We start from the raw sequence: 26,130 nt of genomic DNA on the forward strand, positions 1-26,130 counted from the left end.
GATCACAATTTTAATTGTAAAAGGATATTTGATGATAACTGAGGACCTTTAAAGAAGCGTAAAGAAAACTGTCCTTAGGTGCAGATATATATATTTAGATAGATGTTTCAAACAAATACAGTTCCATTAATTGCTTAACTGATTTGGTATTATAGCTAAGGTATTCCAAATAAGATTTTTTTTTTCCTCTAAAGTTTTGGAGAGGGAATAAAATTTAATTACAAGCTTTTTACCACGATAATTTCAATTAAAATATTGAACTGGAAACTAATATTTTGCGAGCCACGTGGGGATTGAGCAGTGGGGAGTGGACTTAAATGCATTTGTTTTAACAATGATTCATGGTGGAAAGCCCTGCTGCTGGGAGAACCCTGCAGTACTGCACGCGGCCGCGGCGGCGCTAGCGAGCCTGCACACCTCTCCGCTAAAGATGTGAAAATGGCGGAGCTACAAATGCTTCTAGAAGAGGAGATTCCAGCAGGACGAAGCGCACTATTAGACAGTTTTACCAATTTGGAAAGAGTCGCGGAGTACTGTGAGAGCAATTATGTCCAGGTAGGCTGCTATAAGCGTGAAGGAGAGGGCGGTGTCGTGTTTTCTTTTTCTTTTAATGTTTGTTTTCCTGGACGGCATCACTAGCGACACTACGGTGGGGCGAGCTGATGCTAGGCTAGCTGATTCGGTGCAGCTAGCTTCGAGTAAAACGAAAACAGCACGCTGCCAAGCCATTTCATTTAATTAAATAAAATGCAACAACAACATGCAGCCTTCGTCTTGACATTAATTTCAAAATACACAATCGTTGCTGTTTGGATTACATTTCCTAATAAATAACTATGTGTGAGACTTGTACATCAATAGAAGGCTATGTGTCAGCTGGTTAGCTTGTTAGCCAGACGCACCGTCCAAATAGCCAAACGGGCATCGTAAAAATCAATTCCTGTGACCTGCGATGTGTGCTGGATCAATTACTGTCGCTGCAGCAAGAAGCCGACCATACACCGGCCGATGGTGGGGGGATATTTAACCAGACGTATTTGCGATGAGCTGCGGTTGATGGCAAATAACCCGCCGTGACCACACGATAAACACCTCTGATTTATGATGCTGGACCAACACTCGCGCGTAGTGTTGTAGTAACATTAAAGACGCATTATTTTTACTTTTTTTTTTTTACAAAGCACATCTTACAGGCTTAAAGAAATGCATCGATATCCAGGTAGTTCAGTGTTTGTTTAATTTTTATCAGCATACTCCAAATTTGCAGTTCATTTGCATAGTGCCGTTGCTAACGTGTGTGTAGTTTGAGTGCCACAAACTGTAGTGGGAGATTTTCATATTCGGCTATCTCGGTTACACTTGCTCAGTCATCCTGGGCCTGCTTGCTTTGATAGGCGAGATATTCTGCACTAAGGTGTTAGTGGGAAAACGACTTGACAAGGTGTGATACTTGAATCTTGACATCCATGATGAACAGGGCTGATCAGGTCTGACAGGTTGGAGGAGGAGGAGGAGGAGGAGGGGTTGGTGGGCCTTGGATGTTAGCAGCTTGCTATCTGCCCTGTTTGCTTCTCACCCTGCACTGGTCTCCTAGCTGCTGTCAGATTGGTGTTATCACTTATGGATCGTTTGGACATGAGTTTTAGTCAGGCTTATGCGCCATGTCTCTGTCTCTGTTACTAGAATGCCAGGCTTCTAGTAACATTCATGCAGGAATTCACACTTGTTGAACTTGTAAGGTGCATTTCTAAGTAAAGCATCACGGCTGCACTTCCTTAATTTGATTGGCTGTAATTCAGATGCCACAGGTGAGACCAACATGTCAACCAAATGCCTGCTGCAGGTATTTGAGTGATGCCAGGAGCTGTTTTGTACTTAAGTGTTGCAGATCTACTTCTAAAGCTACTCAGCTTCTTTCAGCAACCACCTGAAGAGTAAAGCTGGCTTGCTCCAGAAAAGATGTGGGAGGAGTGGAAGCATTTGTTGAGCTATGGCTGCTTGTTTCATTGCCCTTTGACTGTAACTGTATTCTTGCGCTTGCTGTAGGAGGAGGAATTCTTATATGTGTTTGCTGAAATCAAACGATTTTAGATATTTTCCAGGGACAGATTGCATATGATCTGGGTCAATATTTACCAGATTTTTATTGTGTCCAATTTCAGTTTCCTTGTGTTAATGCACATTGCTCAAATTTTAATAAAAGATTTTGCTCTCTACACTCATTCAAGGAACTTAATAGAAGGAAACTGCCTGAAAGAAAATGAGTATTTTATTCATCAGGCTTTTCCTTAGCTGGGTTTATGGTTCACATTTAGAATATGCAGATAGAAAAAAGTGAATTAAACTTAATGTGCAAAAAGAAGTTTATATGCTTCTTTGAAATAAGTTTAGCTCGTTTGAAAGAAGACTTGATGCAAATTAGGGGAAATGGTTGCAAATCTTCAAATCCCATCTGAATTAGCAAAGATTAAAATTTTCCCAGAGATGAAAATAAATGCTAAAGAAGGTCTTTCTTTGTTTTTCCTTTGTAGACGTCCATCACAGTTGTACTGTTTTTTCTTACTCGAGGTTTATTTCCACTTAGGAAAACTACTACTGCTAAATTACAGCCTGTGATTCACATTTAACTTTAGTAGATTTTCAGAATATCACTTCAGATTTGCTCGATTACGCATAAATCTGGTCAGGAAATTAACAGCCATTAACAATTAACTCATCTTTCAATGCTAAAGCCACTGCTCTGCTATAACCGAATAATTTATGTCCTAAATTTTTACAAAGAACCACCAACTATTCATTTGAAACATGAATGAACACAGGAGCATATGTCTGTTTGCTTTCTGGGCTTTCCTGCATGCGCCGCCACCACAGATGAGATCATTAAAAGGACATTAGCTGTTATCAGTCAACCATTAAACTGTGGAAAACCAAACAGAAACGTTATCCGTTTCACACGAATTTTCAAATAAGTCAATGAAAATGAATATTCAACCAAAATTATCTTGAATAATTACAATTATATGATCAATTCATTTTGAAAACAGAGGCACAAAAAAGATGATTACATTAACCAAGAGGAGGCGATTTGTTGTCAGTAAAAATGTAAGTTCAGATGCACAAATGCAGTCGTTATTTAATGATCCTGAGTTTTTTTTTATATATTCTTATTAATGAACGAAACTGGAAAAAATATTGTGGAAACAAAGTAAGTTTGTATCTTTGGTTTTGCTTTATGAGTCACTGGTTAATCAATGCATCTTGCCTAATTTTGCTTGATTTAGTTATGATTAATTTATATTAGCAGCTTAGAAGTGCAGCAATATGGCAAAAATTTAACAAAATAACATGTTTTCATTCAGATTTAAGACCATTTAACAAAAGCTCTTTGTGTTCGTATTAAATACGGACCTGGGAAAAAAGGAATTAGAAGTCTGGAGTTTATTTAATGAAAAACGTGTCAGAGCCTTGAACGAAACTGAGATTTTTCCACTCGGTTGCATCCATTCATCTTTCTGTGTGACTGCAGTTCAGCGTTTATCAGCTCACGTACGAGCAGCTGAATGCAGTAACATCTATTTTCTGTCGCTGTTGTTCGAAGCACACTTAGAAGCCGACAGTGTGGCACAGAAACCCATAACCACACATTCTGCCCTCTTTTCCTGCTGTTTACCACATAAACCTGCAGCGCTGCATCCTCCACACCTCATCATTTCATTTGTTTTCAGGCCGTTTCAAATAAGATGGATGTCATTAAGTTATTGCTTATTAATGTAACTTGCATTGGCTGCTCCTGGCTGAAACAGAAACCTCCTGCTTGTAGATTCAGTGTGCTTACCGACCCCAGCATCAGCCATGGTTTTTGAACAGAGGGAATGCACGGAAATGTCTTGGAAATGTGTGGATTTTTAATCTCATCTTGAAGTTGATGAGTTAATGGTTGTGATTTTGAAAAGGGATGAATCTGTCAGTATCCAACCAGAGCTAAAAATGCTGCTGTGACCTGTGGTGTGGGAAATCAACTGCTGCAGACAGTGGAGGGAACCAATGGGTTTTTATTAGTTAGGCTGCAAATGATTCCCCAAACTGATCAATTTTAATGGCAGTTAGCCCATCTAGGACTCAGGTTGGCTGTCAGATAAGGACAAAGAAAAACTGTTGCTGTTTTTACTCTTTAAATGTGGTATAGTGAAGTTTTCTGACCATAAAATCTAAAAAATAAGAGATTTATTGTGTTAAAATTCAAATGATTTCAAAGGGATAAACCTGTTTTTATCCTTTTATTCATATAAACAATTACATCCTGGTATTGTGCTGAAACTGAGCCCTGGCCATTGCTATTCGTGCAGTATGAATGAGGATTAAGGATCACAGTTTCCCACCAGAAACCTTCACTGATCCACCCGCCCTTTGATATTCCCCCTGGCGCGCCCACGCTGTGCCCACGGATCAAGCAGCTGCCTCTGATGGTGCCTGTCACACCGGCTGCTGCTGAACTACCTGCCGTTAAGGTGTGTTTTCTGAGAGAAAAGTTGCCTCTTGGCACTGAAACCCTTCCAAGCAGCAGTTTATCTGCAACCTGCTGCTACGTGTTGCGTTCAGGCTGCTGTTGTTTTCAGTTTTATGCTTCATTAGTGCGTCTGCTCCTTTGTGTCTCGGTGCCACAGAGAGTTCCAGCAATGTTTATATTTAAACATCTGATGTTTCACTGTGTTTCTGTGTGTTGGAACAAGGGGGTTTAAACTCATTTAACACATTATTAGAAGTCATAAAATTCAGCTTATCAATCGATCAATTAGTACTTGGTTGCCTAGCGACGTTTTTGATGTATAGTTGATCATTTTTAAGCTAGATAAAGCACATTAACTGCAATTTAATTTTGTATTGTTCCAAAAGCATTGACATTAGCTGCATACTTATTGTCATTTAATGGCATCGCTGTTCTGAAGTTCGCTGTTTGACATTTGCAGCCCGCCGACACTTTCTTTTGCCGTATATCGAGCCGAGTGCTCTGCATCCGTATGTGAGTTCGCATGCAGGGTGTGTGATAAATGTCTTGCTGTCCAGCCTGGGAGAGCAGGAGAAATCCAGTAGAAGCTGATAAGGTTGTATGCAGTTTGCATTTTTATCAGGACAGTGGTGGGAAAGTGTCTGAGTATCAGTCAGGCGGTTTATTGTACGCTCTGTTGTTGATACATGATGCAAAGTAGCAGAAAATGTTTTAAAACTGCACTTCTTTTCTGCCCTTTGTGGCTTTCCTGAACAGTTTGATGCATCCAGAAAATCATATTGTGCACATGCAAAATGCTTTTGTCTCTGTGGACATCCATGTTTCCACAGTGATGGCGTGGGCATCAGCAGGACAGGCTACATTTACTGAAATACATCTTTCTGAAGATGCTGATAAAGCAGTAAATAGACATTATTTAATCAGCTGTCAGAAGCATTAGTCTAATAAGACTGATGTAAAGTAAAGCCAGCATGAGACAGTCAAGTGTTAAGTGTGTCTAATAAGGCAATTTTCAGTTGGTTGGTTTGTTATTCAACTTTGAGGATGGATTAAACACTGAATAGGAGTAGCTCTGAGATAATACATAAAATAAAAAATAAAATTATACATTTTAGCTTATTAATTGTAATTGAACTGGCAGTAGGCCTCAAATTGGCGTCAGTTTTAATCAGAAATCATAAGCACAGAGAAGAAGAACATGACTTTAAAAGATAAATATTTGCTTATTTTAGCTGGTGATGACATATCTCAATCCTGCTCTACTGGATTGAGATCTGGTGACTGTGGAGGTCATTGAACTCAGTCATGTTCTAGAAAGCAGGTGGAGAGGATCTGAGCTTTGTGATGTGGTGCATTATCCTGCTGGAAGTAGCATCAGAAGATGCTACACTGTGGTCATAAAGGGATGGACATGGCCAGTAACAATACTCGGGTAGGCTGTGGTGGTTAAACCAGGCCACGTTGGTGCTAAGGGACCCAAAGTGTGCCAGGAGAATATTATCCACGTCTGAACTATTAATGCAAGAAAGGATGGATCTATGTTTTCATGTTATTTTCACCAAACTCTGACCCTACCACCTGAATGTAGCAGCTGACTCAGACCAGCAACGTTTCTCCATCTTCTATTGTCCAGTTTTGGTGAGTCTGTGTGAATTGTAGCCTCAGTTTCCTGTTCTTAGCTGACGCAGGTCCAGGTGTCTCATGATGGGTTCTGCCATGAAGTCTGTGTGCAGACTTTTTTCCTCTGTTTATCTCACAGGTCCTTGAACTCCTCACAAGGTTAATAAAACCGTTTGTACGAAGACTGCATGGTGGTGGTGGACTGGAAAAGACAAGAACTGAATTCTAACCCCATTCGCCATCAAGTAAAACCAAAAATTGATATAATCAGGTGCTAACTTTCATTTGAGTTAAATAAACAGAAATAAATGCAGCTTTCACACTCCTCTGGCTTATTTCTTGGTAATGGAACAAAAAATGTTTGACATTCACTGATAGAAGAAATACAAATGTATTAGTGTTTTCAGGGAAATCCGGATTATATTTTTAACATGTTTATTTTAATGAGAGATGCAACAATTAATTGTCTAATTGTTGCGACATGTTAATATGGATATTGTGGCTGCCTGGGTCATGAGACCTGTAGTGAAAGCAGTTTGAGGCGTCCATTTTCAGTTTTCTATGAGTCTGATTTGTTATGTCCCTCTATTGTCCAGGGGTCAGTAGGACTGTAACACAGTCTGAGCCGGACCAAGGATAAATAAAATACAATGTTTTTATTAATAATCAAACAAAAATGGATTCCATAAAACAGACAATCCTGATCCAACTATATATTAACCTTCAAAACAAAACAAACAAACTAAAGGAGTCCCTTTTCGGGTTTAACAATTACTCTTAATACCACAAAATATCCAATATTGAAACAAAAAAATGTCCCCAAAACGGGCTGCACGCTCACAGGCGGAATACTAACCAAAACCAAACCAAAACACAAAAGTCTCCTTACTTCAGGCAGGGAGGGAAATCAAAACTCAGAACTCAAGAACTATCTCTTACACCAATTACAAAATCCGCGCACAGGGAAAGTCTGTTAACCACACAAGAAGCAGTCTCTCAGGCTGGCAAGCATGTGTCCCACAGCTGCCTCAAATGACGGTGATGATGCAGGTATATAGGCGCCCTCTCCTCCGGATTGGGTGGCCGTTCAGGAATTGGAGCACAGGGTGGCCAATCACGATGCAGGGAAGGCGGGTCCTAGTTGGTCTCCACAGCCAATCATCTTCCGACTTTTCCTACAGGTCCAAGACGTCCTTGTCGGCACACAAGCCAACGGGCGTAACATGATTCTTAAAAAATTTATAGATGTATGTAGAACTCTAATGTTCCCACAAACAGCATCGTCTCTTGCTGCAAAATCGCCAGTGCTTATCTTTTGTTGTCTGTGATTCAGTCTCCAGACAAGCAGAGGGCTCTGGAGGAGACCAAGAACTACACCACCCAGTCTCTCGCCAGCGTGGCCTACCTGATCAACACGCTGGCCAACAATGTGCTGCAGATGCTCGACATCCAGGCCTCGCAGCTCCGCCGCATGGAGTCCTCCATCAACCACATCTCACAGGTGGGGAGCCGACACGATGAAAACACACCTGCCAGGGAAAACAGTCGGCTGCTGTCAAGCTTCGCTCTGGGTTTAAAAAAAAAAAGTTTTTTTTTCTCTTAACCTGCATGAGGTTTGATTTCAAACATGCTTCACATCCTCAGACGGTGGACATCCATAAAGAGAAGGTGGCCCGGCGGGAGATCGGCATCCTCACCACCAACAAGAACACATCCCGCACACACAAGATCATCGCCCCAGCAAACCCAGAGAGACCTGTACGTTACATCCGCAAGCCCGTCGACTACAGCCTGCTGGACGACATGGGGCACGGAGTCAAGGTGCGTCTTTTACTCTGAAATCCCACTTTACATTTTAAGATCTAATTTTATTCTTTTTTTTTTCTCTCATAAAACGCAGTTTGCTTTCACTTCTTCAGGCCTTCAAACTTTACCACAGCAGCAGAAATCTCCTAATAATCTGCTCCTTGTGCTAAGCAGTCACAAGCGCTTTATTTTAAGGGTTCACATGCAAAAGAGAAAGGTTAGAAATGTTCTTAAGACAGTCTGGAAGAAGCGTGGCTTTCATAAGCGGGAATGTCTTTGTGCTGCTTGCTGCAGAAAGTCTTGTAGAGGTCAAACACATGAGATCTCTTAGGTTTCATTGGGTTTCAGAGTCAAGTAATGCAAGAAAAAATCAATGAGTCACCCAAAACAGGTTTCTGTCCTGTTGCGATTTTATGTAACAACATATGGTGGTTTATTTTAGAAAGCAGTGACTTCCTGAAGAAGCTTGTTTCATCCTTAAAGTCTCAAACATCACGAGCAATTGTTGCCTTAATCTCAACATTCATGAATTTTTTCTCTTTTAAACACTAACTACCTGATGTTCTTCTCTTTCTCTCTTTTTGTGCTTTCCTCGTTTTATCTTTATTGTCAACCCTAGTGGTTGCAAAGGTTTAAGGTAAGATATCTAAAGTTAAGGCCTCAAACGAGTGAGGGTTTATTGTTTAGGTTTTCTGGATGGGGGTTGTGTGTTTTGAACTTTTTATATGTTTTAGTCAGTTTATTCACTGATAAATTAATGTTATCTGTTATTATATCAAAGCTATTTCCCTACTAATAAAGGTTTTCTTTTTCTTCTTATTCTGGGATTTTTTTTGAAGGATTTAGAGATGTTTAAGGGGAAATTTAGTCATTTTATCTCAGGATAGCTGTTGTGTTCAGTTTATTTGCTGTGCTAAGCTAACTAGCGGCTGGTATGGCATCTGCATTCACGTCTTTCTGCCCACAGGCCAGCGCTCAAAACATGAAGGCCGGAGGAGGCGCGCTCCCTCGCACCAACCCCCCCACACAGAAGCCCCCCAGCCCGCCCATGACAGGCAAAGGGACCCTTGGGTATGTAAGCAGTAGCGTTGCGTGTCCAGAGCGCACAGATGAGCAGCGTTGTGTCCATCTGAGGCTGGGTGTGTGTTTTATAGCTTTGGGAACGTGACCGCAGGCCGTTCACATGAGCCTGGTTTCTCCTGGTTTCATCATCCCCCCCCTGAAGCTCTTGGTTTTAGATATTTTTTTCTTGGTGCTGCTTCACTTCACAGTGGTGGTCTTTGTTGGTGAGTCGGGGTTAAAGCAGCTCCCAACCCTCTTTGCAAAGGGGAGATGCTGAGAAATATGCTTTTCATCTGAGATGGAAAGCCATAGTTTTTATTGATACCAGTGCTATTATTTATGCTTCCTATTTCCAGATATTCTTGTAGATTTTTGACTCAGTTTTCTAAGAGGAAACGAGTCCTCTGGACAAGAATTCAGCAGCTTCCTGTCTGAAAACCAAGTCGACTTTATTTGGTTTGTTTATGTTTTAACGTTTTTTTAAATACCCAGTTTTCATGCAGACACATTTTAAAGACTTAGATGGTTAATATTTTGTATTTTAATGCACAAATCAATCACTTTCTTGCATTTCTGCAAGGAAACTGATGATGATGAAGTTTGTTTAAAAGTGAGGAAAGACTCTCATTCATCCCTCGAAATCTTCAGGTTGGAAACCCAGAGAAGGAAAGTCCATTTGTTTGACAACAATTCCTTAAAATGACATTTTTATTAGAACTTTGACCTGAAATGAAGCTGATAGGCTGCAGGATGTTAAACATGTGAGTTTTTTTGTGTTGCAATAAAAATGCTAGAAGTCTGATTCTGGTCTGTTTGGAGAAGCAAACAAGGTTTTGACTGTAAACCAGAAATCTGGCTCAATTTTCGATTTTCATCAATATGTTTGATGACTTTTTAAAAAAGCTTATTTATTCGAGTGTTGCCAGGGCTTAGACAGTATTTCTTTGTGTCATTTATTATACTAAAAATAGACTTGTAGTGCTAACCAGGGTGGGAAATTACCCTCATGACTTGTTAACTGCTCTTTAAGGACACAATGAGCCTTTTTAAAATGAAAGGCTCTAAAATTTAGCATAGTAGACATCGCTGGCCAGCTTTAGTCCTTTAACACCAACATTACTGTTTTCATGCTGGCTGATAAGTAACAGGAAGCCTCCATATTAAACAAAAATTTGCTAGAAATGTGTGTTTTTATTGATTACTATGTATTTATGGGTTTTATTTCAGAGGAATAAAACCCCTGTTGTCAAGTCACAATGTCACAGAAAAAAGTCAAATTTTCTATTTTTCTATTTATATTTTACTTTGTTTTTTGTTGTTTATTTAGTTTAGATTATTTTCTTTTCATTTAATATTTGATTTTTGTTTATTTTATCTTTGTTTTAATACTTTATTTTTTGGTTTCTCTTTTTTTTATGGCAGCTTTCCTCAGACCATGTCACAGTGTGATAATCATGTTAAATTGTGTGCAGGGTTGTGTGTTTTCTGTTGAAGGTATCTGCTAGTTCAGCTTATACATGTTGTCAAATAATGGACCTTCCTGTGTGTTAAGTCCCGTTTGTGTTACTGTGTGAACGTAAGTGTGTGTGTGTTAACTTCCTCATTGTTAGTGAGAGATTGAGTCTGTCCCCACCTTCATATTGACCCTTACAGGTATGTGTGTGTGCACATATGTCCCTTCAAGACGCATGTCAATCAACCACAGCTCCAGCCCTCCATGATGCACGGCAGCCCGGGTGGACATCATCTCTCTGATTTTCATCAGTTTCTTTAAGTCACTCCACTTCCTATTTGTTTTCTTTTTCAAATTTTACTTTCAATCGTGTGTTTGTGGCTCAGCTCGCCCACTCCTGGCTGCCCCATATTCCTCATAGCAACGTTTTGCCATAGCAACAGTGCTCCGAGATGGGTCAGCTGGGAAATGCGACATGCCTTCACATCACCGCAGGCCCAGATCAGCCAATGTCAGGATGAACTACTTATTTTTTCACGTTAAACACAAGAGAGGACGTCATCAGAAAAGTGCTGCTAGCAAGTTAACAAACCCCTCATTATTATTAGTATTATTTATTATCTCTCATTATATAAAATAGTACAAATTTTAAATTAAAATCAAACATCAACAAGCTGCACTGTGAAGTTAAATGAGTTACTCAAGATTTCAAACCTTTAGCTTCCACATTAAAGGGATATACATTTATATTTTCATTGAAACTTGGCCACAGCTACTCTGCTCAGGACCACCAGAAGAGCTAATTTATCACCATTTATAACAATTTAAACTTCAAATATACTGCTGTTCAGCTGAAGCTAAGTGCTGCTTCTGTATATTTTGGGTTATTCTGTAAATCTTATTACAAAAAAATGATCATCACCTTCATTATAATTTCTGAATGATCAATCAAATCTATTATTATACAAGTCCAATAATATTTAAGACTGGCAACCTTCAGCATAAGAGTCAGAATTCAGATAATTTATATGTAAAACTCAATTAAAAAACATTAGTGAAATGTAAACAATGTCTCCTGAGATATTTTTGAGTGATTTATAAACTGATGAGTTTCAGCTTTAAAAAAAATCCGGTGACAAAGTAAAACCGTCTGATGTAAAAGGAACGAGGTGGTAAAGAATCAACTATCCTCTGTCTCCAGGCTGGAAAAAGGAAGCGAAAGTGATGATATCTAGCTTGGAAAACTTGATTGGTTACTACCACTTCTTTCTATTGCAGTGATTTCTGCTGGGAAAAAAAGCTTAGTTAGTTTCTTTATTACCCCGTCCCAGAATTATTAACGCACTGGCTCCCAGCACACGCCCTGGTGGAGCAGGCAGTCCAGCTGGTTTAAACCCTGAGGTGTGCTTGATGTTTAGCACAACATGCTAAATCTTCAGGATCATCCAGATTTAAGGAGTAAAATGAGTCCACGTTTGTACCGTTTGTCAAGGACATGTATTCAGACGAAGTGTGTGAAGAGCAGAAATGTTGGTGTGTATGTGATGGAGTTGTTTTTCCAGCCAGCAGCAGCACTGTGGTTTCATCCCGACCCCACCCAACATCACCTGTGGACCCCAAGCCAGCCCCAGTGTTCACCTGTCATACCCCATTTTTTAAGTTTGCACTTGTTTGTTTCTTGCTCTCCTCCTCTTCCCCCCTCCCCCCTCCTCCCCCCTACACTTTTCTGTGGATGCCCCACTTTCTACCCCCCCACCCCCTTTTGGACTCCTCCTGATCCTCTCGCAGGCGCCACTCCCCCTATAGGACGCTTGAGCCGGTGCGTCCTCCCGTTGTCCCTAACGACTACGTCTCAAGCCCGACGCGCAACATGGCGCACCCCCAGCAGAGCCCTGCACGCACTGCATCCGTTAATCAGAGGAACCGCACGTACAGGTACCCCCTCCCCCCTCCCATTTCCCAGCATGCCTCTCTACACTTCTTAAACAAGCCCGTTTCCCCCTCTACCTTCCTCCTCTTCTTCTCCTTTTCTTACACTTGAGTGCGAGGCAGCAGCTGGACATCTTTCCTCTTCTTTTCTAAAACAGCTCTGCGTTGAATTTAATCACTTTTTTTTAATCCTACATCAAAATCAGTTTTAACCCCCCTTTAGCAGCTGTAGTTCTCAGAGAAAACACAGAAGGATGAGGTGGATTCGGAGCTGTTTTTAGCTTAGCTAGAGGCAGGTTCCCATGGTAACAGCCCTACACAGACATTCCTTCCCTCCATAAGCAAACAGATGGGCGGTCGGGGGGGGGGGCAACAAGGAAATTTCCGTCTTTGCGTCCCATCTGTTCATGAACAAACGGGATAAATACCCTGACTCTCCTCTGAGTTTATCTGCAGCGCTCCATCCACAGCTCATCCTCTTCATCTCAGCCATGCGCTCTGTTAACTGAAAGTCTGCCCCATGTGTCCCGATGCTTCCTGCTTTCACACCGTGTCATATCTGTGTCTGTCTTGTGTCGCCACAGTGTCACCTGTGTCATGTGTCCGTACAGGCTTCCAGCTGCTTTTTTTTGTCACTGTGACAGTCATCCCACAGGCATACGGCTCACACTAACAGTGCATTAAGAAACTTGAATCAGTAAGAAACCAAAACAAGAAAACTTTAATATGATAAAGTGATGTATGAACTTAATGAAAGCTGGGTGCACATTTCTTGTGTGTCGAGGGTCTAATGTTTCACTCATGCTTGTTGTCATGAGACCAGGAATCTATGTATGGAAAAAGGGATCTTTTCTTTACCACAGCTTTATTATTATGTTGGAATTAAGAAATCAACCTCTTTTTTTTTTTTTTTCTTTTTTTTTTTACTTTCCAGAACCAAAACTTGGATACTTTATCTCCCCGTCTACATAAAGATTTTTTGGCATTTTTATTTGTTTAAAAAAAAAAAACTAGGAACACCTTTTGAAACAACCTATCAATTACTTATATAATTTAAATAATAATAATAAAAAATTAAATGGGTTTCAGCATCTGTGGCTGTTTCTAAACCAGCCGTCTGTGTTTAATCTGCTCAATATTCCTCGGCTGAGATGGAAAAATTCTTGAGTTTAGTTCCCATGGCTCCGTAGTATTTTCACTGGACAGCTTTTTCTGTTTGGGTGGATGTAAATGATTATTTTGTGATGATGACGTGTGTAAATGAGTGTTTGCGTGTGTGCGGTCTGACTTGTTTTGCCACCTCGCCACCAGCAGCGGGAGCAGTGGAGGCAGCCACCCCAGCAGCAGTCGCAGCAGCAGCAGAGAGAACAGCGGCAGCGGCAGTGTGGGCGTACCCATCGCCGTGCCGACCCCGGCCCCGCCCACAGCGTTCCCAGGTAACACCTGCTGTCTGCCTCTCAGAGCCGACGGCGTGCCTGAAACTAACTTGACTAATCTCTGAGTATCCAGGATTCCTGCGTACTCTGAAGCGATAGTGAGCAGAGTTCTGGATCTTTCTTCCTGTCTCGGTCTGATCTTGTCTTGACCCCCCACCCCCTTCACCTTTTCTCTCCTTCCTCACCTTTAACTCCTTAACTCCACCCTTTAGGTTCAGCCCCCGCCCCATCCAACCCAGCTAAACCTCCCCCCAACACTGCCACAACCCCAGGGCCTCCTTCTTCTGCCCTAGACGGCCCCCCACAGGCCTGCAATCCCCCTCTAGAGATCCCGCCTGTACCCCCACCCCCTCCCCAGCTCCCTGCCTCTACGGCCCCCCCTGGCACCGGCCCTGCTACTTATGGCAACCCCGCACAAGGTGAGTGCAACCCGGTGGGAGAAGCCCCCCCTCCATCCCCCTCCATCCTCGCCTCCTGCTTGCTTTGTGCTCGTCGTGTTTGGCAGCGTCCACGTCCACAAACATGTTGATGAAACAAACTAAAAGACTCAGTGTTGAAATATAAGTCCAGGACGTTTAGATTAAGACGTAAAGATAAAACATGAAGCTCCTCGTGTTTGTATATTTTCAGTGGGGAAAAAAAAATTATTTATGTTTGTTTTCATTTTCTAAACTGGAATGAAGAAATTCAGATAACAAAAAAAATTCTAAATTGTCCTCTGAACAAAAAACACACAGAGCACCTCGATTTGATTAGTTTTTTCCACCTGTTGGTTCTAACCAGATAAAATGGGATCTCTGCATGTCTCAGATAACATCAACAGCTGTTTCTCTCATCAGACACCTCTGATGAAATCTGAAAACGAAGGTAGAAAAGCTGAGAATGTTTATTTTCCTCCATTTAGTCATTTCAGAGTATTTACGTCACAGCCTTGAGTTTGGGATTCGTTCAGCTCCTCTGCTTCAGACTTCCCATCATCCCTCTGCTGCTGGATCCCCCATTCTTCATCCCTCTCGGCATCATCATCAGCTGCTGTCGTCTGTTGCTGATGATGATGATGATGTCCTCATGTATAATGCATGAGTTGTGGTGAATTTCTTTCTCTGCTTTGTGTGTTTGTCGTTTTTCTTTATGTTGTCCAGGTTTTTTCTGTTGCTGCATATTGTGGTTATCAGTTAATGTGTGATGCTCATTGTGACGTTAACAGTATTTTCTAAATGTTATTAGCAGATTAAGTAGATTTGATGTAAATTTCTGTCATTTTTTTTATTTTATTGAATAAGTTTTTTTTTTTTACTTAATTTTTTTTTCATATTTTCAAAGCTATTTTTTGAGTTCTTGGAAGAAGTATCATGTCTTTGAACCAAGTTTATATATTGGATAATTACAAAATTAAAAGATATGTATGCCTATGAGAAAAGGGACTTTTCTTATTTGATTTAAAAAAAAAAGAAAATGTGAAGCATTTGTAGGTCTGTGGCCTTTTTTCAGTCTGTGATACAACTATACAAATATTAATATAATAAATTTAACCAATAACATAAACAGGTGTGTCATTAAAGTGAAAGTCTGCATTAAATCTCAAGGGAAACATTAAGTTTCTTCTCCTTTAGATATAACATTTGAGGCCACCAAAGGAAAGAGAAGTCAATCGTCTTCCCATTGTTCCCAGAGTGAAATGACTCTCTGCTGCCCCCTGCTGTCCTTTCCTCTCAGGTGCTCCTCAGTTCTACAGCATGAACCGCCCAGCACAGCAGCCCCCGAACCCTCCGGTGGGAGGCTCTCTGCCCTTCCGCCGCCCCTCGTCCGTTACTGGTCAGCCCAACATGGCCCAGAACCAGAACCAGCTCAACGGGGGTCCACACTTCGCCCAGAACCAAGGTGTGTGACAACTTTAGCTCTGTCCTGATTCTCTGCCTCTTTGATTTTACTTAATTGTTTTGTTTTTTTGTTTTTTTTTGCTGTTGCTGCTTTATTGCAATTTTACTCAGGCATTGTCTATAAATAAAAGAAAATACTGATGAAAGTCCAACGTGATGGTTCACACAGTAGAAATTATTTAGTGAACATATTTGATGGAAATGGATTAATTATTGCAGCTTTATGTGCACATTAAGACAAGTTTTTTTCCTTTCTATGTAAATCGGACCATTTTGAAACTTACAGTACAAGTATTTTCCACAAACAGAATGATAAATCTGATAATTCAGGAATATTTTTACTTCCTTTTGTCCTTTTATGATGATATGTTTTGAACAGAATACTCTTTGAAGTGTTATTTTACCTGCAGCTGTAAATATCAAACAGCCTTTAACTGTTAATTAAAGCAGACGGCTCCTTTCTTTATAGAGTTTCTAAATGAGTCCAGATTCTCTCCAGACTTTTAGGTTTCAGAGGGAGCAGATCATTAGAGGCTTCATCTTTTATTTAAACCTCTTCTGTTTGCTTTTGGTCTCCTGTCAGCTCATATCAGCATCTCTGTCCTCAGAGGATTTCACCTGCTCTTTCTTCAATCTTCTTGTTTGTCTCTCTTTCTGCTGAGCCTGCCATCTTTAGCCATGGGTTTGTATTTGTAATAAAACAAACAATGGCAGAGTCGTGATTGTAAGCCTAAAACCTGTAGCTTAGTTTAAACAACTTTGTCAAAACCAGATATGGACTTTATCTTTGTAATATTACAAAAAAAGTAACAAACGCTGTAATTTTAGATGCAGAAATTAATAATCTGTTATTATTGACATTTTTGACAGTCGTCCAGTGCTTCTTCCTCTGGAAAATTTGTAGATTTAAAATATTTACAAATGCAAAGTTTTAAAGTCTGGGGCAGTGGTTATAAAAAAAGGAAATAAATGGGCTGGTGTAACAAAAGTTCCATTAAAAATTTTAAGTATTGTTAATCTTTCGACACTCAACCCTATAATGCTGCATGTATCATATTTGGTACAGCTTCTGAGACCTTTTACATTACTTTATGGTAAAAACCTTGTTATGTGGTTGTTTTCTTTCATAAGTTCATACAAAATCTGACCAAAATAAGACCATTTCCTTGTGAAACATGGTCATATTGCTGAATGTTGCTGGCCACATTCATGCATGTATGTGCAGACTCGGAGGTACTGAACTGTTTTATCTGCAGTGGAAATTGTTGCAGCTCCTTGTTTGATTTTCCAACTCTGTCCCCAAGTTAGCATCTTTGTAGTGCATCATGTTTGATTCCTGCCTCAGCTTGTTGCAGAGGAAGAAAGTGTCTTGCATGTGGTTTTTAAACTCACCATTCATCTCTGTGTTAGTGTTTGAGGCCGTTCGCCCTCACAGCCAGGGATTATTTTTCCCTGCTAAAAAGTCACTTTAACAACCGTTGCAGTGACGACTTTATGCAGCCTCTGCACAACCTGATGTGATGAAACAAAAAAAGTATAGTTTTAAAGGTGGTTATCTTCATTTGAAAGGCTAAAACTGCACTCATACAGTGAAAACATGGGCTTTGCAGCCTACTTTTGACACGTCTGGCTGGTAAGGATGTCGCGCCATCCCTTCATGTTGCCAGAAGATGCGTTAACATGGAGCTCTTTTGATTTTATCTAGCTGGTCAGGAGACATAATTAGTTTCAGGAAACAAAACAGACTGTGTTGGATACATTTTTGTTTGAAACTGAAAGAGTTGAGGATGTTTCAGCGTCTCCACGGCTCAAAATGAAGAAAAATCTTAATTAGTTCAGATAGCACATGTCAAAAGTGTTATGATCGTATTGAATCATTTTATGCAGTGTCCATGTAAACATGTCGACTGGAATCTCCGATCAGATTGATTTTGATTGGATGTGTTCGTGTAAACCTAAGTACAGTTACAGCCCTGTCTCCTGGAAGTTGTGCTAGTTTCTGGACTGATCCTGAATAAATTGTAGCTCCCAGCTGACCAAGGATCATCACTGCTGGTAAAACTGCATAAAATGAAGCCGCAATCATTTATAAATGAAAATAAGATGATTCCAGCATCTCAAACATGAAGGACTTGTTGTTTTTCTTGTATCCCTGCATTTTAAACATTTACATTTTCATTTATTTATCATGCTAAACCAGGAAACACTGACCTTCTTCTATTTCTAATCAGTTCTGTTCATTTTTTAATCTTCATACCACCATAAAAAGTCTTGTCATTTGGGCAGAATGTCTTATTTCCTGTTACTGATGCTTCTTTTCCTCTTTGCTCTTCTTCCTGTTTGTATCTAACCTCGTTCTCTCGTGTCTCTGCTGTGGTCTTGTCTCCATCTCTGTGCACTGACACTGTTTGGTGATAGCAGGCCCACATGCGCCCCCTCCCCCATCCATGCAGATCACTCCTCAGCTGCCTCTGATGGGCTTTGTGGCCCGAGTTCAGGAGACTAGTAAGTGGCTTTTAGCACCTCGCTCCCTCTGCATGACCACCACCCTATTTTACACCCATCAGCATGAGCTGGCTCAGGGAGCAGCTGCCTCCACATTCAGGTTTCTATGCTAGTCTTCAATTATACATGTAGTTCTTGTTGAAGCAGGAGCTCTTTTTTTATGTGATCTCATGATTGTACTGTAGCCTATCAGGATTTATCAAAGGATGAGAGTTAACCATTGGTAGGTGCAACATGTTTATACATCATTTCCATGGCAAGTTTAGGACTTTCAGTCCTGAAAAGAGTCCTTTCTGCAAATATATGAACGCTCCCACTGGCTGGACGTCATATTGAATTGGCTCTTATTTATGCATTAGAATAAAGTATTTCCAAGTTTTAACAGATTAAAACGAAACCCAAAAAAGGTTTAACTTTAACTGCAAAGTCTGCTAAAAATGCCTGACGTGAAGCCGGTTTCAGGATGTAATTTTAGGTTTGACTAACGTTAACATGTATCAAAAATTCATTCAGACCCCATTTAAAGAGGTGAATGTCTGACTGCAGCTCAACTCTGAATGGGAGATATATGCTGGTTTCCATGGCAGCAGATGTTGGTGGTTGATGGTTAAGAGCATGTAAAGCATGATATAAGAAATATTAGTGAGCATGATCATATTGCTGTGGATATTTTCCTCTTTATTTGCTTGTGAATGTTTCCTGTTTTTTTTCTGCATGTTGTTTTGTTTTTTATTTTGAGCACAAATGGATTCAGCATGAACGCGTCCTCTTTTCTTTTGATGCATGGCGGCATCAGTCACCTTTATGTGCTTCTCCTTCCCTCTAATTGGTTGTCTTTTATCCTCCCGCCCACCTAAAAACTACTTGAAGTCTCAGACGTGCCACCCCCGCCTCCACCTGCCGAAGAGCCTGTGTTTGAGGAGCCTACACCCCCTCCACCTCCCCCTGAGGACTATGAAGATGATGAGGATGAAGAGGAGTCGGCGGTGGTGGAGTACAGCGATCCGTACGCTGAAGAGGACCCGCCCTGGGCACCACGCAACTACCTGGAGAAAGGTTTGCATTAAAGATCATGTGTTACTGTTTAGGTCTGAGAGTTTAGATGCATGAATGTCTTTAATGTGGATTTAACAAAAGACATGCAAACAATATTGAGTCTTTTTGACAGACAGCTACCAGAAAAGTCCTTAAAAATTCCTAAAAGTGCACAAATGAGGCTGTGGAAATCACTGACTTTCACTCTTTATTGTGTTGATAGACTTCTGCAACTCAAACTGCAGAGAGGGACAATTTTAGGAAAAGGTTGTTTTTGAGAGCAAGTAAAACAAAAAAGCTGCAACGTTTTTTTGCAATAAGCTTGCAGTGAGTAAAACACTAATGGTAAATAACGGTTATTCATTTCGGTATGCATTATATATGCTGTTCCAGAGTTAGAGCTAGTTGGTCCGCACCATTTATTGCCTGCATTGAAAGAAATGCGTACAAAGTTTATTATTTATGATCAATTTCGCCCTGAAAGATCCATTTCTCCTTTGTTTTGTTAGAGCCTCTTTCCACAGTTTACTCTCCATTTAAACAGCAAACTCCTCCTCCGCATGTCATCACTTCTGTCCGAATCATCGCCTGGCTGATGGTAAAGGAGCGGACCCAGTAACCTCCGTCCTGTGGTGTAACTCTCACTGTTGCCCACTTTGTGCGTCTTAAATTCCGACCAAAAAAAGCGGCGAGGCGTCCGTTGCAGCTTTTGTATTCGTGTTGCGGTTGATTGTGTAGTTTTATGGTTTTTGTATTGCCGTGACACTTCAGGGCCACCGTAGTTTTGAGAGATAGCTGTACAAAATCTGAGCTTGAAAATTATTAATACACCCGAATCTACAAAATAAACTCCTGATAAAAAGCAGGTTTATACCCCCTTACCAACCAAAACATCTCCTCATGAGTAAGACTGCAGTATGACAAAGTCCAGCCCCTCTCCTGGAGTGTGAGTCCACGCTGTGCGTAGAGATGAGCTTAACTATGTCGGTACCGTTCCACTTCATTCACAGGCTCAGGTACCAGGATGGTTACATCCCGTGTCCCAATAGTCAGCGTAGATCGCTGGTAATTACCAATATCAGGCCCCTGCACCCACCTCAAAATCCAAAAACAAACCCTGAGCATAAGGTGCAAATCAGTTGATATCAGAAAATTCTTCAGGGTACCACTAGAGGGCGCACAAGTACCACCAGTGTTAACTGTACCGCAGGTTAAAAACCATGGATCTAAAGCATCTTGGTGTTGCTTTGTCTGGCACTTAAATTAATCACCATTAACAGCATCATCCTTGACAGATGCTCAAACCACCTTGTTAAGGTGGCAAATCAAGGATTTGAGAATAGATCCTTTTGAAGTGGACGTTTTAAATGCATAAGAACTTCAAGAAAGGAAAGTTAATACCAAAAAAGCATCTATAAAACAAATCGAAGCTTCTACTTGATTTAAATTTAAATTTCTCGTCCAGTAGAACTTTCACAGAAACGATCATCTCAAACCATAATTTGTATCTGTTTCCACTCAGTGGTGGCCATCTACGACTACACCCGCGACAAAGAGGACGAGCTCTCGTTCCAGGAGGGCGCCATCATCTACGTGATCAAGAAGAACGACGACGGCTGGTTCGAGGGCGTGATGAACGGGACCACCGGCCTCTTCCCCGGCAACTACGTCGAGTCCATCATGCACTACGCCGACTGAACAACACTCCCCCTCCTCTGAGCGGGAGGAGCGACTGGTGGGGAAGGGAACGGGGAGGGAGAGGGGAGCCAAGGGTTAAAGGTCTCAGACTTTGATCAAAGCATGATCACCTCCGGGCGAAGAGTGACAGGAGATGGAGGGAAGCTGTTTTTAAAGGAGGACGTGACTAACTGATGTCATTCTCTCGACATAGTCGTCGCCATTGTAAAACAACCACTACTCTAGATATATCCTTCCCTGTAATGTTTCTTTCTTTCTTTGACCGAGGAGTGGACGGTGATGGATTTGTTACTTTGAGAGTTTTGTGTTACATTATGAAGCCACTACATTAATTTTCTTTTGTTGTTTTACCAGTTTGCCCTTATGTTAAACAATATTTATTTGTAGTGGGATAAATGGTGAGCAGGTCGCTGCCGAGAGGGATTCAGCTAACATTTACAAACGGCAGCCTTGGAGAAAGGGCTGGAGGAAAATGCCTTCATGTGTAGATTTTCTCAACAGACAACATTAATCCTCAGTAGGGGGGAGGGGGGTTCATGGTTGGGTACCTCAGCAGGGATGGTGCCAAAGCTGAGCAAGAAAAGCACATCTGATGTCTTAAAGTGACGCACGAAGCTACAGTGGGTCAGAAAGGACATGTGTAAGCTAACAGAAATCCCTAACAGTGCTTTAAAGTCAAATTTCTGCTTATTTTATGCAAAGTTTATTTGAACAAATGTTATCTCTGGCGCAGTCGGGTTGACTCAAAGGGTTTTAGTCACTACATGCTTCGCTTTGCAAGCAACTTTCAGGTGAAGGAATGGTCATCCAGCCCTCAGATAAGGAAGTGAGGATACGTGACTGCACAATGATCCGGATTTTCCAGTGCAGCTCTTGAGTAACAGAAGTTCATTGGCTGAACTGGCGAGGCTAATCAGACTTTTTCCCTTTATTTTTACCACGAGGTCCAGAGTCGTTTTTGCTCGCAGAGCGGCAGACTGCATGTTACAAGGAAAAAAAAAACACTATTCTTTTCTGCTTTACTGATGATTACTATCTTAATATTTTAAAATATAGTGTGGTTTGGTTTTTGATATTCACCCACAACACAGACGACAATGCGTTTAGGTCATGTCTAAGATGCTTGTGCCATATTGAAGTGTGTGTTGCTGTTCAGAAGTTATCACTTCATTTGCAATAAATTGGCCGGAGTGGGGGTGGATCGTTGTTGAAATGCAAATTTTTCTGTTTTTTCCCAGGTTGTTTTAAATAAAAAGCACATACATTTGTAATAAAAAGGTGTAGAAGAAGAAATAATATAAATGTGAGATGTATTATGTCCTCTTAATGGGGCTTATTGACTATGAAAAGAAGCCAGCTGTTGTGTTGACATGGTTTTAACTGTTGCAAGCCCCTATTATACTTTAAGAAAAAAAAGGTGTCATTCGTCCTTCATATAGTTTAAAACGCTTGGCCGTTGGGTGTTTGCCAGGGCTCAGTGCTTGTCCTTATGTCAGAGTTTTTATTTTCTATTGGAGAAAAAAAAAAATGACCAGTGGGTCTGTATGTGAGTCTTGCATGCCATTGTTCTTATCTGTGCTGGTGCCCCAACAAACTTGCGTGGCAAGATCACCCATTTCTAAAAAGATGAGCCACCCTGCAGCTCTGACCAGGTACCACCAGCCTCGTCCAAAGAGACTGTACAACTTCACTTCGAGCCACGTCTGGGAAGCTGCTCTCTGACCCGTCAGGGAGGAGAGAAGCGATGGGGAGGTACCCGGCTTCCTCCCCCCTGACTGTAGCCCCTCCTTACATCACTGGTGGAAAATGGTTTGTGTGTTTAAGCTGCTGGTGAATCCTGTGGACAAACAACAGGCGGGACAGAAAAAAGTCAGGATTCTCTGCAAAGCTTAACTCAATGAACACTCCAAGGATGACACTAAAGAATTAAATCTCACATGTAAGCCTTTGGTCTGCAGGATTCACAGCCTCCTGGAGTCACAGGTGTCCCTCGGGACGTCAAGTCCAACAGTCCATAATGCCATTGTGTTGCACAGTTAAAGTTGAATTGCAGAAGTATCATATTTGTAAAATCATGAGAAAGACAATAAAATTATTAAGATTTATTGCTTAAAAGTATTTTTTTTTTTTGTCAAGTTATGAGTTGATTTGGTATAAAGTGTTACTGATTGTCCTGTTTTCAGTCAAAAAGTGGAGAATATTTTAATTTCTCCAGCAGCAGAACAAATTAAAGGGACTGATTTCATAGTGTCTGAACTAACTTTTTCCAATTTATTGCATCTTTGACCCAAAAGCTCAGCAGCTAGGCAGAAATTCATCGTGTGGTTGAGTTTAGGTGGCCACACCTGGAGTCACTGCTGTCATTCAAGGTCAAATGTGGGCTGAACTGATATCTGAGAACCATTTACAGCGATGTTGGGGGGCCCTGGTCCTAGAGGGCTACAGTCCTACAGGTTGTAGACGTTTCTCTGCTCCAACACACCTGATATACAGTAATATTTTTCCAATATAACCAGTTTTTCCTCAACCCTGTTCCTCGAGACGTCCCGCCCTACATGTTCTAGATGTTTCTGTTATACCTGACTGAAATGGGTTTAAAAAAGTTAAATTAACCAGAGCTGGAATATGAAACATCGAAAACTTTCAGAGACGAGGGGAATCCCGAAATACAGCCGTGAGAAACACTAATGTAATCACACTATACATAGTTTTATTTTGTGCGTTACGATTCTCTAAGTTTCGGTTTCACTTTTAATGAAAACGTCCTGCCAACTACCCTACTGGTTGCTTACGCCTCCTTATTTTTCCACGGAGCTAACATGCTTTGAGGATCAACTCTGGTATTATTAAAAGAAATCCTTGTCGGTTTTAGTAGTTTTAAGGGAGGATGTTAACAGCAAAGTGGATTTTCTTGATATGGGCTCTTACTGCATCCACGGTTGGCTCTGGTAAGTCTGTGACAGCAAAACCAGGTAATAGATATGATACGACGCCATTATAAACACACGGACAGTAACCTGGTACAGCAGGCTGAAAATGGTTAGTTATGTTAGTTAAAAATTAATTAATACAAATATTTGATACTGTTTACCATCTTACAGTGGCGTATGTATGAAATAAATTCAAAGGAAGATGCGTAACAATAAAATGAGTCCGTATTATCCTCTCATCTTGTTTAATTTGAATATTCGCCTTTATTCGTAGTAAAGTAAATTGAAGGGCTTTATAGGCTGATAAAGTTGTAAAATGTACAAATATTGACCTTGTTATTGTAACACATTTGGGGTGTTGGATCTAAATGCTCTTGATTTAATCGCTTGCTGAAATAAGTTTTAAAACTTTATGTTTGAGCAAAGTGAATAATGTGAAAGTCCAGCTCATCAGTGATCAGTGTAAAAAGCCGAAACTGGAGTAAAAAGGGAGGTTTACTTTGCAAACTAGATCATGGAAGAACATGTTTAGATAGAAACACAGAACATATGAAACTAGGAACGTCTTGATGAAAAGAACTGGTCGTTCAAACAGATGTCTTTGCTGATCTTTTTATTTCATTTAGCAGATGACCCAGGCCCCTACAGAGAACTGGGTACCACAGTTGTTATCAGTGCAGGCCCAGTGACTGATAAGGTTACCAGCATTGTATGGAAACATGGACCCGACATTGCAGCCGAGTGGTTAGGATCTAGTGTTTCATGCTATCGTCATTTTAAAGGTATATTCACCTGTGGTTCACACTCACACTCACCATCCACTTTATGAGGTACACCTGTTCAATTAATTGTTTACACAAATCTAATCAGCCAATCACACGGCACATGGACATGGTCAAGATGACTTGCTCAAGTTAAAAGAATGAGGATGAAAGGGGATTTAAATTACTTTGAATGTTTACAGGAAATGGTCTGAAGAAGATAAAATATACAGTGAGCAGCAGTTGTCTGGACCAGAATGTCCTGTTGATATCAGAGGTCAGAGGAGAATGGGCAGACTGGTTGGAGATGATAGAAAGGGAACAATAACTCAAATATTTACTGGTTCCAACCAAGATATGCAGAATACAATCTCTGAAAACACAGCATGTCCAACCTTGGATGGGTTACAGCAGCACTAAGTGCCAACATAACAGTAGGCTCTTAGCCCCACTCAGACCCATATATTTCAGAATATTAAGAGGGTAGTAGACTTTAATAGGTGGGTTGGACACTGCAGTTTATTGACGATGCCGGCTTGTTGATTAGCAGAGATTACACCTTGCGACTTCACAAACTTCCTTCAATTTGTAACTTTGAAACACACGTAAATCACATCCACTCATTCTAGAAACATCATTCACAGTGTGCAGGATTCTGAGATGTACCTCTTATGTACTGTATAAAATGTTATTAAAAACAGAATACCATGATTTACAAGTCTCATAAACCCATATTTTATTCCCTGTAGAAGATAAACAACATATCAGATGATGAAACTGAGACAGTCTACTATTTCATGGAAAATATTAGCTCACTTTGAATTTGATAACAGCAACACGGGTCTAAAAAAGTAGAAACAGGAGGAACAGAAGTCTGGAAAAGTATTTGAGGCAAAGTGGAAAACTGTTCTGTGGTTAGATGGATGAAAATGTGAAATAGTTTCTGGAAAGCATGGACGGCGTATCTTGCAGACTAAAGAGGAGAGGGAGCATCCAGCTTGTTATCAGTGGACAGGTGAAAAGCTGCATCTCTGATGGTATGGGGCTCCATCAATGCTGAAAAGTACATGGAGGATTTAGAGCAACATCTTCTCTAGGGATGGCCGGTTAATCGAATTGTAATTACAATTACGATCTGGGTTTTCAGCAATCATAAAAATGAAAGGATCCGATTATTAACTCCTTCTCAGTCTACTCTTGTTCTGTTTTCAGTTGCAAATCGAGCGCTACTTGCAGCGCTCTGCTGCAGACTCCTCCCACAGCCCCAACCGCTTTGGTTTTATTCATCTCGAGTTGCAAACACCTCTCCAGCTAAGGGCAGGACACACGGGAGGCGACGTTGCTCCTTCTCCATTCATTTTCTATGGAACTTGCACGATGAGGCGAAAATCGCTGTCCTCCTCCAGACAAGCGACAGGCGACATTTGTGCATGTTAAACATTGCGCTTGTTCACGTAGACGTACACACAGGGGTTTGTGACGTGGCACGAAAGAATAGAAAAATGTTC

At 40.9% G+C, this 26,130-nt stretch overlaps 2 protein-coding genes across 19 annotated transcripts in view; both read left to right on the top strand.

Moving 5' to 3' along the window:
* The first annotated feature begins 370 nt into the window (after positions 1-370).
* Positions 371-23,036, top strand: abi2b (abl-interactor 2b). 18 transcript variants are annotated; one of them, XM_041978655.1, is made up of 12 exons: positions 372-555; positions 7,461-7,628; positions 7,772-7,948; positions 8,553-8,570; positions 8,901-9,004; positions 12,237-12,383; positions 13,689-13,813; positions 14,026-14,232; positions 15,530-15,694; positions 18,112-18,198; positions 19,069-19,254; positions 20,756-23,036. In XM_041978655.1, the coding sequence occupies exons 1-12, from the start codon at positions 439-441 to the stop codon at positions 20,929-20,931; spliced, it is 1,677 nt and encodes a 558-aa protein (XP_041834589.1). In that variant the 5' UTR covers positions 372-438; the 3' UTR covers positions 20,932-23,036. The 18 variants fall into 18 exon arrangements, with proteins under 18 accessions (XP_041834592.1, XP_041834589.1, XP_041834607.1 ...); XM_041978656.1 differs by having other exon boundaries at positions 373-555; positions 18,115-18,198; XM_041978659.1 differs by lacking the exon at positions 372-555 and adding an exon at positions 7,353-7,374.
* A 629-nt stretch (positions 23,037-23,665) lies between these two features.
* The window catches only part of LOC121635484 (T-cell surface antigen CD2-like), a 43,124-nt gene continuing 40,659 nt past the window's right edge, over positions 23,666-26,130 (top strand). Inside the window, exons 1-2 of the mRNA XM_041978652.1 lie at positions 23,666-23,879; positions 24,488-24,643. Coding sequence (XP_041834586.1) covers positions 23,819-23,879; positions 24,488-24,643 — 217 coding nt within the window. The 5' untranslated portion in view covers positions 23,666-23,818. The remainder of the gene's footprint in view (positions 23,880-24,487; positions 24,644-26,130) is intronic.

Source organism: Melanotaenia boesemani, chromosome 24 (genome assembly GCF_017639745.1).
Source record: "Melanotaenia boesemani isolate fMelBoe1 chromosome 24, fMelBoe1.pri, whole genome shotgun sequence".
Classification (NCBI taxonomy): domain Eukaryota; kingdom Metazoa; phylum Chordata; class Actinopteri; order Atheriniformes; family Melanotaeniidae; genus Melanotaenia; species Melanotaenia boesemani.

Excerpts from the sequence above, each read along its gene's own strand:
- abi2b (XM_041978655.1), top strand. The coding sequence starts at position 439 with ATGGCGGAGCTACAAATGCTTCTAGAAGAGGAGATTCCAGCAGGACGA. Across the intron at positions 7,629-7,771 it reads CCATCAACCACATCTCACAG|ACGGTGGACATCCATAAAGA; the intron begins GTGGGGAGCCGA and ends TCACATCCTCAG. Across the intron at positions 18,199-19,068 it reads GGCCCGAGTTCAGGAGACTA|TCTCAGACGTGCCACCCCCG; the intron begins GTAAGTGGCTTT and ends AACTACTTGAAG.